General features: G+C 38.5%; 1 protein-coding gene across 1 annotated transcript; it reads left to right on the top strand.

Moving 5' to 3' along the window:
• The first annotated feature begins 397 nt into the window (after positions 1-397).
• On the top strand, positions 398-9,073 carry LOC110525641 (early growth response protein 3). The gene is made up of 2 exons (XM_021605954.2): positions 398-855; positions 4,182-9,073. The coding sequence occupies exons 1-2, from the start codon at positions 702-704 to the stop codon at positions 5,285-5,287; spliced, it is 1,260 nt and encodes a 419-aa protein (XP_021461629.1). The 5' UTR covers positions 398-701; the 3' UTR covers positions 5,288-9,073.
• The last annotated feature ends 3,244 nt before the right edge of the window (positions 9,074-12,317 follow it).

Genomic DNA, 12,317 nt, shown 5'->3' on the forward strand with positions numbered 1-12,317 from the left:
GTTCAAAAACCGGACTAATAGATTGCTATTTATAAATATTTTTTTGTAGTCGCATTTAACTGCCGAAAATGCTGTTGTCGCGGTAATTTCCTTTGTGGGTTATGTCAGAGTTCACCATGTGGGAAAAGTCGGAGGTCAGGGATGATAAACGAGTTCCTAATAGGCCTACTAGTTGGAGGTGTTTCAAGTGTTTTTTCCTAGTCATATATGGTAAATACCACATTCCCCCTAGATTATGAATGCAGCATAATGTTCCACTATGAGGTGCTTCCATTGGTGACGTGTTGTGTGCGGTCTGGCTTTGTGTATCCATAAATGGTCATCTACGTCACATAAATGTTCCGTCCCCCTATTTAATACCAGCAAGCGCTGGAGTTCCCTATCCGAGCTATACAGAGCAGCGCTACTCTTGTGAAACCACCACCACCGTTTCATTGATTCACAGACTTTAAACACACAACATGCAAACAAGAAGGTAATGACAGGTCTCATTGTAACTATATTAATAACAATTGCCTGTGACAGTTAAGCTCTGCTATATCTCAAAGGAGAGATATCAACGCTGTCTCTGAAGGGAACTTGGATACAACATCTATGATCTTTTTTTCTCCACTCTCTAACACTTATAGATCATCATCTACTGTGTATTTTTCTATTCGGATACCTGCACGTTGCCATTTATGTCAGACTAAATAACTGCTATGACAGGGAAACTGGCGGACAAGCTCCCTCTTACCATGAGCAGTTTAATAAACACGATTCCTGACAGTCTTTACCCAGAAGAGGACATTCCGACGTCTATGAACATTTTCACCAATACGGATTCTATAAACCACTACTCGCAAATGAATACAGGTAAGCATAGTTTACTTTATTTGGGATGTGATTGGTTTATGTTCTATCCAGGCTCTGTTGTAACTACAGCGCGTCTCAGCTGTGGAGATCATGCAGGCACCGCAACAGTTGTCTTGGAGCGCGCGCAACGACCATCATCCAGGCACCTGTTTGCGCTTCGGGCTGTTACGCACATGATCGATCTCGATTGAATACTTTGTTTTTTAAAGCATTTTTCACAATGGTTGGCTACTATTATTTCGATTACATGTAAAACAAGTGCTGTAACTGTTAACCATATTATAAGAGGCAAGCTTTTATGCCAGAAATATGCGTAACAATGTCCAAGCCTATGAGTTTCCCTGGCTACTGTCACACTTTCACGACCTTAAATTTCCATGTAAGGTCAAACAGTAATGTAAATAGGCCTAACATTAATTTATCTGCCCTGGTGAAAGCTTACCCAAAATGATTGGCATGTCTTTAAAGTGAAAGTAAAACGCACAAATTGTCGAAAATTCATAGATTAAAATGTAATCACCAAAACAAAAACATAAATTAATGTGGATAGGCCAACATATTTTTTGTTTACTTAAATTGTACCATGATAAAGCCACAGTTGTGTTGATAGTCCATAAATAAATGTGCCACTGTAACCAAAACAACATTGCACACATTGCCTGTGCATAAGACATTCATTCTTTCTAGCAACATTACATTAATTAATTCAGCACTGTTTGTTTATTTATTGACAATTTAGAGATTATTTTTGGATTGGACTATGAGTGGCATGGCCATTCACTTTAAAGTGGGAGTTTGACCAACGTTTCAAACTTGCCCATGCCTATAGCCTAACGAGTAGACTGTAGGCTTTACGATTAGGCTACATATAGCTAGCTACAAATCTATGAAGATAATTTATTTGTTTGCTCTCACTTGAATGCAAGTCTCCAGATGACAGCAACTTTCATTTTTAGAGATGTGTGTCATACAATTATAATGTATTCTGTTTAAATTGAATGCAAGGGTTTGTCAATTTCAAAATGAAGTTTAGAAGAATCACTTTTATATAATCATTGAAACGATCCTTGATAGCAATAGCTGTACATACATGTTTTCAGATCAATATGCTCCCGACACACCAACAGATTTTATTCAAATGTACAGCCGACAGGCTATATACAGCTGTAGCACATTTCAATTGGCCCTCTTGGACATCAATTAGGTGAGGAATGACAATTGTATAGTAGCCTACTGAAATTAATATATTTCGCATTAAATAATTGTTGTTTGAGTTGTTAGCGGCAAGATAAAGATAAAGGCCTATACAATCTTTAATAATTAAATATTGTACAGTAAAGTAGTCTAATTATTTCACTATACAGAAGTATAAAGCCAGCTGAAGTGTCATTACTCTTTAGAGGTTCATCAATGTATGGTTAAAATTGTCCTAATATGATCTATATTGATAATCGAATATCTATGGACATGTGTTATTTGTCAATATGTTAAGGCCTATTAATTTGCAAAGTAAATGTAGATTAATAATTAGAAATTGTAAACAACCTTTCAAATGTCTGAAAACACAGCACCTAAACACACTTCTAATTATAATATGGATATAGCTATACTCTATCATTACACATCCCCGTGATTTAGTACAGTAGTGTTTGCCAATCCCTTAAAATTATATTTGCTCTGATATAAGTATCACCTCTCGATACTCCAGAGATAACAGCATGCTTTTTATAACTAATCAATACATTTCTGACAAAGGTCATGAAAGAGATGGAAACCCTTTACATGTCTCACAATTAGGTTAGCCAGGTGTTTACCAGGTGTTTACCAGGTAGTCATCAATAAATTATAATGTGACATGTTCATTACATATAATATCTGACTACATATTCTCATTTAAATCACATATGTTTCTGATAACTATTGACTATGATGAGGAACACTTTGAAGTACCTATTTGATACCTCTAGAGTCAGGTGTTAGGTCCCGCGTGCAAGTGGTGTTCTCTCACAATATTCACCACCAAAGCAATAACACCAGCTCACTTGAGAGCAATATCTGTGACACTGCTTAAATGTTCAAGTCAAAATATTGAGGAAGATTACAGCAAGATACAATGGCTGCCTTGTTTTCATATAGGCTAATGTCTAAAACACACACACCTAAGCATTTGCTATTTTTAGGCTTGTTTTCTTCAACTTCACCTCCAGAATAATTAAAACATATGCCAAAAGTTGTTTTAATTTACATCATGTGTTCAATAGATGTGTGAAACATATGTAGTTTTGGTTTTGTTTGTTTCATCATGCTTTGCCCTTAGCCAAATTCTGGTAAACAGACAGTAATTACTGGGACTGAATATATAAGCACCCCTGTGTATAATTTATTGCAACTTGAATGATAGGCTGATATAGGCTGTCTGATGATGTATGAATTCTTTCAAAATGTCTGCACAAAACCTGTTTAAATCTCTGCACGCAACTGTGCCATCTCAGAACTGCATTCATTTGGATATTTTCATTGCAGGTGTCTGATATGACATGTAATAATTGTAATGCTGCCACATATACCTAAGATAGTGTGTTTTTTACTAGTACTGTAGTAGCCTGACAAAAGTGAAAGAAACAAGAAAGTTACTGTGAACATAACATTTAGCTAGAAGACCAAATGTGCATTTCTATGGTCGAATGTGCGTACATTGTAGCTGACCAAGTGATCCGAGTAGGAAGTACCCTTTACAGTTCGATTTGCTCATTTTGTGTAGATTTCATGTTCTGCTAAAACCCATGCAGCTACAGTACAGTGGACATACATGTATCTGTGAGAGTGCTGGCAGTGGTGTCTGGCTTACGCCCTGTTGAGGGGGAATCAGATCTTACCATTCACTGTGGCTGTCCTCCTGTGGGACATACAATGACTGGATCAAAGGGGGGTGTTTAGGTCTTGATTTATGAGAGCTTGTGGGATCTGAGAGAACGAACATTGTCTCAGATGCACAAGTCAGTGGATAAACTTGCAGGTCTGACACCACCGCTCACTTTTTCCTAATGAACTGGATTGGACTGCTTTGTTTTAAGATTTCTTCTTGGCAGACTATTTGCAGAGATATGCAGAGAAGCTGAATTTCAGACTAATCGAGGACTCTGACTGAAATATCAAGCAGGTTCATATTTATCATAGTCTAGTAGCTTCTAGACTCAAACTTTTCTGTACTAGTAGTACTGCGCACTTTCACGTATGTTTTTTTTCTAACAGGTTTCTAACATGTTATAACAACTGGGTGAACTACTCATTGACACTCTACTTCAATTTGTTTCCCTTTCATCCAGATAATATCATGGATCTGGGGATGGGAAGTGATAAAGGAAATGCAGAGATCCAGTACGGCTCTAGCTTCCAGTCCAGCCGCAGCGGGCAGCCGGTCACCTATTTGGGGAAGTTTGCCTTCGATACTCCTCCGTCGGGTGGAATGGGGGGCTCTGGCTGGTGTTCAGACAACAATATCATTAGTTTAGTAAGTGCTGGGATCTTGGGCGTCTCCCCGTCGCCTGGCACTATCACCACACAGACATCGTCCTCTGGAGCCAGCATGGGCGGCCAGTCCTCAGATATGGAGCAGGTCTATGGTCCGCCACTGCCAGCTTATTCCACCTGCAGCGAGCTGTACCAGGATCAGGTCTCCTTCCACCACAGTCCTGCTACCAGCACTACCCTCGGCTACCCCAGCAATGACTACCACACCACCTCCAAGCCCTCCATGGACGGGAGCCTTTTCTCCATGATCCCAGACTATAACCTCTTCCATCATCAGGGTGAGGTTGGCATGATGGAGCACAAGCCTTTCCAGTCCATGGACCCCATTCGTGTTAACCCCCCACCCATCACACCACTAGAGACCATTCGCGCATTCAAAGACAAGCAGATTCATCCAGGTTTCATGGGCGGGCAGCAGCATGCTCCTCAGCACCACCAGCCACCACAGACACTAACACTCAAACCAATCCGACCACGGAAGTACCCAAACCGGCCCAGCAAAACCCCTGTGCATGAGCGGCCACATGCCTGCCCAGCAGAAAACTGTGACAGACGCTTCTCCCGTTCAGATGAACTGACACGCCACCTCCGCATCCACACGGGTCACAAACCCTTCCAGTGCCGCATATGTATGCGCTCCTTCAGCCGAAGCGACCACCTGACTACCCACATCCGCACGCACACGGGCGAGAAGCCTTTCTCCTGTGAATTCTGTGGACGCAAGTTTGCCCGGAGTGATGAGCGCAAGAGACATGCCAAAGTTCACCTCAAGCAGAAGGACAAGAAGCCGGCCGACAAGGGGAGTGGAGCGGCTGGCAGCCACAGCTCACCCCCCAATTCCTGTGGTGGCAGTGGGGGGCCTAGCAGTGGCAACATCATGACTGTCACTACCTGTGCTTAGGATGGACCATCACCATGCCCTAACATAAGACTGGGGAGGGAGGGATCCTATCCACAATGAGACAAATAGGTGACTCTTTCTCTCTCTTTTTCTCTTACACTCCATCTCTTTTAATTTTTATTTCCATGTAATATTTCCCTCCTCTATTTGGAGATGTTATCTTGTAAGAGTATGGGAAGAAGAGGACATAGACACGGGAGAGACAGCAACTGTGTGAATGTTTGCAAGCAGAGGGGCATCATGGCACCGGCTGTCCAAGAGGACATGGCATATCTTTGATAATGAAATTCAAGTTTCTGAAGTCATACTTTATCATGTATTGTGTTTTCTGAGAAATTCACCAAAAATCTTGGATGTGATGGGATTCAAAAAAATTCTGATTTGGGTTTAGATTGAATTACAACTGGGCGTAGAATAAGGTGAGCTATGTTTGAGATGTATGCATTTATTTCATCTGGTTGTTTAAAAGTGCAATTGGTTGTATTTGTGTACTGTTGTTGATACCTTATTTGCTGCACTTTCCATTGCCTTGTCTTTTTGTTGTAAAATACTTTTTTACACATATTTTTTATTATTATTATTGTTTCTCAAAATAATGTGCCAAACGTTTTGGGATAACACTGCTAAGTTTGTTTTCTTAATTGTGCCTGGGATTAACCAAACATTACAAATACATAAACTATGTTTCCGACATTGATTTAAGGCAGATTGTAAACTTTAGCCCCAAAATACTGAAACGTGTTATTTTATTATAATTTGAGCAATTATAAGTATCACAGTTACAACTCAGTTGGTCAAAATTATTTTGCTATAAACTCAAAAACATCAGCATAAAAAAAAAAACACATGAATATTGGTTTTGTCCATCCAAACCCAATCCTGTGTTCAATGGACCAGTCTTTGGTGGTAATCTATAAAATACTATAAAAACTAAATAAAATGGATTGCAAAATTAATGTTAAATCTTCATGTACTGATGAAGAATGTAACATATTCACTACAAATTACACAAATCCATGACATAAAGCTTATCAAGATACCCAAGATAAAACAAAAATCTATATTTTAAGTTTAGTGCTTATGTTGCTTTAAAAATATATATATTACCGTCTATCTTCATTTATATGTGTATTTAAAGACACACTCGACCAAACTTGAAGTGAAATGCTAAGAGCGCAGAGAATAAGACTGAAACATTGAAATACCTGCATCTATACTACAAGTCAACATTTCTGAATAACAGCAGAGATGAAGAGGGCCTTTTATCTGTGCATTCACTGAGAGACCTGCCAGTTATATTCATGTAATTAGAGATATTGTAAAATAAAATGTTTTGCATATTGTTACAATGAGCAACATCTTTAAGAAGTACTATAGAATCTACATGGTATTGCCATGCTTACACCTACTATTTTGAGAGATCCTGAATTTAAAATGGTTATTTTTTTTGTATAGTGAGAGATATATACAGGTACTTCAACTTTTATACTCAGACTGTCAAAGGCACCATATACTTCAGTATTAAATTGTGCATTTGTATGCATGTGTATGTAGAAGTACAATATATAAAAACAAATGTATACATACACACATTTCTTATTGACTGAATGCTTGTGCAGAAGGGGTCTTAAAATGCTTCTTGTAAAGTAATGATAATGCAGAAAGTTTTGTGAACACAAGTCATTGCAAAAGACTTGAGCATTGACAGTGCCAAATGGGGTTCATTATCTTCCATTTCAAAACGATCTAATATTATTTGTACCTACTATAGGGTTCTTAGCAGAAACTGGTTTGAGGAAACACTAAATGTGTTCTTAAACTAAAAAACAAAAATCTGAACAAAAATCTTTGTATTTCAATTGCAAACAAGCCTGTAATGTATGGATTCCAAAGTTCAGACAAATATATTGAAAAAAACAAGCCTAGTACACAGTATGCAACATTTTTCACTATCCACATGGATTTTTAGATCAGTAAGGCAATATCAGTATGCAATATACAGTTACAAGTGGCAAGTCTGGCATTGACTGAAGGCTACGCTACTTGAATTACTTTAGATTCAGATAAATACATTTCTTACAATAATCTTGGGTCACACTGATTAAAAAAATGCACTCATGTGTGTCAAATATATAAAATCATTAAACAAGTAGTCAACTAAGTCAAATCATATAATCTTATAATTTCATTAATGATAACAATGTATAGGTAATAATGTACTACAATTCATTTGAGGGATGTAAATCCAAACTGTTTGGGAATTTATCCACTACATTTGATTGTTGTCTTCACTGTGCTCAATGCTCTAGTCAGCTTTGGTCTTGGAGTTTCTCTGATGTCCCCTGAAAGGGCAGTTATTTTACCCCTCCTCTCCCATCTGGCCCTGTGTGCGATAATTAATGCACCACAGTCGAATGTTTTCTCTGTGTGTTTGATATGGATTACTTATTGTCATAGCAGCTGTGCCTGATAGCAAAAACTTTCACAAATCTTGATTGAAAATTTCAACAAAGGTCAAAAACAAGGATTTATAAATGCGTTGCTCACTAAATTACAGCATTCTCCAATGTGCTTCCAAGGCCACATTCCCTCTTTCCTGTGCAAACTGGTTTTCATTGCTAGGCTTCCTGGCAAGTGTCCACTTATTTTCCAATTAATTTGGCCCCAGAGTGTCTTTCTCCAGTTCATCTACTGTAAATGGGTAAATGAACAGACCCCTTGCATTGTCTGACAGACTTGGTGAGTTCACACATACAGTATCATCTCACTTATTATTTAAATCAATTGCTTTCTGAAGTGCATTTTAGGACAGGTGTATTCCTGGTGCCAATTATTAATATTTCTGGGACTTTGCTTGAGCTAGTTTGATGAATGGCAGGATTTTAAAAAGGATAGTTCACTGATCATGATTAGTTAGCAAGTGAATAGTAGTAAGTGAAAAAATAAACGATATAAAAGGGGAATGTAGATGATTACAGTCCATCTATAATGATACTCAAATAACACTGGTCTGTATTGATTCAAAACATGTATCATTTGAAGTGGGATTTGCCTTAAGCTAAGTGAAGTGTAGAAAACTGTATGTATGGCTTGGAATATTCAGTTATGGCCTTTAATGTTAAAAGTGTGTGCATAAGCAAGTGTATCCATCTTAACTTCTCTGGTTAATTGAAGAGATGAAATTCTCAACAGCTGAGATGGGATTGGCTCACAGGTGGAATACAGGCAAATACAATCTATACTGAACAAATATATAAATGCAATATGCAACAATTTTACTGAGTTAAAGTTCATATAAGAAAATCAGCCAATTGAAATAAATTCATTAGGCCCGAATCTGTGGATTTTACATGACTGGGCAGGGGTGCAGCCAAGGGTGGGCCTAGGAGGACATAGGCTCACTCACTTAGGAGCCAGGCCCAGCCAATCAGAATGAGTTTTCCCCCACAAAAGGGCTTTATTACAGAAAGAAATACTCCTCTGTTTCATCAGCTGTCCGGGTGGCTGGTTTCAGATGATCCCGCAAGTGAAGAAGCTGGATGTGGCGGTCCTGGGATAGCGTGGTACATGTGGTCTGCGGTTGCGAGGCTGGTTGGACATACTGATAAATTCTCTAAAATGACGTTGGATGCGGCTTATGGTAGAGAAATGAACAGGCAATGCCCTGGCAACAGCTCTAATGGACATTTCTGCAGTCAGCATGCCAATTGCATGCTCCCTCAAAACTTGAGAAATCTGCAGTATTGTGTTGTGTGACAAAACTGCACATTTTAGAGTGGCCTTTTATTGCCCCCAGCACAAGGTACACCTGTGTAATGATCATGCTGTTCAATCAGTTTTTTGATATACCACACCTGTCAGGTGGATGGGTTATCTTGGCAAAGGAGAAATGCTCAGTAATAGGGATGTAAACAAATTTGTGCACAAAATTGGAAAAAAATTATATTTTTGTGCTTATGGAACATTTCTGGGATCTTTTATTTCAGCTCATGAAACCAACATTTTACATGTTGCGTTTCTATCTTTATTCAGTGGAACAAGAAATGTCTAAGGATTTGGTGTAGACATTATTTGCTGATTTGGGATATTGTTTCATCCTCTTCTGGTTTAGAATGATGACTTCGTTTTTAAGGGCACATCGATAATGAGCTAAATATCCTCAGACTTATTCTGTACCTTTTCATTCAGCCAACATAGTTCAGCAACAAAGCCTTGTAGTAAGAGTAGAATAACAAAGACAAAGACAGTTTTCAGAGATCATATGGCAGCCCTGTGCATTTGATGCTTGTATGTGGGGATTAAAATGTTAAGTTTATGGTGAATGAGGTTTGGTTTTAAAGAATACTGTGTTTATCTAGCTCTCGGTGAGAAGAGTTGAAGTTTTGCTCAGAAGAGAGGAGAATACGCCAGCATTATGTCCATCTGTCACCCAAAGACGTAATTACAAGGGGATGTTGTCATCTGTCATATTTCTGACTAATGCAAAGTTCAGTGTAAAAGCATGGTCTATATTACATTTAACAATTGTACATTTTATTTCACATTACTGTTAAATATAAAATCACTGTAACAAGGTCTGAAATCAAAAACTGTCCTCATGAATCATGATTCAATAGTGCTTTCTTTGTCCCATTTGATCTGAACACAGTACTATCAAGACTGTTTTCCTTTTTGTATTTGTCTTGAACTGGAATGATTTTAGAGGATACATTAAGTGTGTAAGAGATTTAAATAAGAGATCTCCCTTCATATCTTCTCCTCCTCATCCTGATAGTTCTCTGCTCAGTCCTGGACTCGAGCCAACCTTAACAGCCATGTTTGGGCCAAATTGGGATGCAAGGTTGGGTGATTAGGAACAATATGCGATGAGAACTCCACAAAAGTAACAAAATGTAAATGTGACCTCAGTCAGCTTACAGCTCAAGGCGTCCCTGTGCTGATGTCTGTGTTTACTCATTAATTTACTCCCTGTAAAGCTGCCTTTGTGCAAGGTCATAAAAGACTGAAAGTAAACATTCCACACAAAACCTACATGACCACTTTTGTACCAGGATAAATGACTGGCAGCTCATCTCATAATAATAACCAAAAAAAATCTAAAAATGTAAAATGATAGATTTCTATCCTAAATGCTAATTTTTAGGATGGTACCAGACATTTTCAAGGTGGTCCATACTAGAGTAGGTTCATCTTTGGTAGATGGCACTGAAATGTTTTAGGGAAATGTTTCTTTGTTATCTCCTGTGTTTTCTTTTCATTATATCTTCTTGTTTGCATGTGCACGAAAATGTTCCAACCATGTTTAGAGCCACCTTCAGGTTCTAAAGGTGGTGCTAAATTATTTTATTATGCATGAAAATAATGATTACAACAAAAATATTAAACTTAAGTAAAAGGGGACAGACAAACTGCGGAGCTACAAATATGGACATTTTGGAAAACACACTGGGATTTTTTTTTTTAAGAAAACAAGAGGTCTTGTTGAAAATGTTGTGGATTGTCTTACTTCATGTTTTTCTATTACCTTATAATAAGGTCCTAATATAAATTTTGAATATTGTAATGAAATGTATTATCCTTTTGTGGTGGGGAGATGTACTCCCCTCATTGTTAACTTGGCACTTCAGTTTGTTGTAACGCAATTGTTTTTGTTATTTCTCTGTAAAGTACTTGAATAAAGAAAATGAAAATGTGTGTGTGTACCATTTGCACTATTATATATACACCGTTGAAGTCGGAAATTTATATACACCCTAGCCAAATACATTTAAACTCAGTTTATCACAATTCCTGACATTTATTCCAAGTAAAAAATGCCCCGTCTTAGGTCAGTTAGGATCACCACTTTATTTTATGAATGTGAGACGTCAGAATAATAGTAGAGAGAGTGATTTATTTCAGCTTTTATTTCTTTCATCACATTCCCAGTGGGTCAGAAGTTTACATACACTCAATTAGTATTTGGCAGCATTGCCTTTAAATTGTTTAACTTTGGTAAAGCATTTTGGGTAGCCTTCCACAACCTTCCCACAATAAGTTGGGTGAATTTTGGCCTATTCCTCCTGACAGAGCTGGTGTAACTGAGTCAGGTTTGTAGGCCTCCTTGCTTGCACAAGCTTTTTCAGTTCTGCCCACAAATGTATTATGGGATTGAGGTCAGGGCTTTGTGATGGCCACTCCAATAACTTGACTTTGTTGTCCTTAAGCCATTTTGCCACAACTTTGGAAGTATGCTTGGGGTCATTGTCCATTTGGAAGACCCATTTGCTTCAATTTATCCACGTAATTTTCCATCCTTATGATGTCATCAAGTGCATCAGTCCCTTCTGCAGCAAAGCACCCTCACAACATGATGCTGCCACCCCCGTGCTTCACGGTTGGGATGGTGTTCTTCGGCTTGCAAGCCTCCCCCTTTTTCCTCCAAACATAACGATGGTCATTATGGCCAAACAGTTCTATTTCTGTTTCATCAGACCAGAGGATATTTCTCCAAAAAGTATGAACTTTGTCCCCATGTGCAGTTGCAAACCGTAGTCTGGCTTTTTTATGGCGGTTTTGGAGCAGTGGCTTCGTCCTTGCTGAGCGGCCTTTCAGGTTATGTCGATATTGGACTCGTTTTACTGTGGATATAGATACATTTGTGCCTGTTTCCTCCAGCATCTTCACAAGGTCCTTTGCTGCTGTTCTGGGATTGATTTGCACTTTTCACACCAAAGTACGTTCATCTCTAGGAGACATGTGTCTCCTTCCTGAGCGGTTTGACGGCTGCGTGGTCCCATGATGTTTATACTTGCGTACTATTGTTTGTACAGATGAACGTGGTACCTTCAGGCGTTTGGAAATTGCTCCCAAGGATGAACCAGACTTGTGGAGGTTTACAATTGTTTTTCTGAGGTCTTGGGCTGATTTATTTTGATTTTCCCATGATTATAAAGCAAAGAGGCACTGAGTTTGAAGGTAGGCCTTGAAATACATCCACAGGTACACCTCCAATTGACTCAAAATATGTAAATTATCCTAGCAGAAGCTT

Source organism: Oncorhynchus mykiss, chromosome 6 (genome assembly GCF_013265735.2).
Source record: "Oncorhynchus mykiss isolate Arlee chromosome 6, USDA_OmykA_1.1, whole genome shotgun sequence".
Classification (NCBI taxonomy): Eukaryota; Metazoa; Chordata; class Actinopteri; order Salmoniformes; family Salmonidae; genus Oncorhynchus; species Oncorhynchus mykiss.

What these genes read in the sequence shown, in the direction of transcription:
- LOC110525641 (XM_021605954.2), top strand. Translation starts at nt 702, where the DNA reads ATGACAGGGAAACTGGCGGACAAGCTCCCTCTTACCATGAGCAGTTTA. An exon ending in CTACTCGCAAATGAATACAG is followed by an intron (nt 856 to 4,181) that starts GTAAGCATAGTT and finishes CCTTTCATCCAG; the next exon opens with ATAATATCATGGATCTGGGG.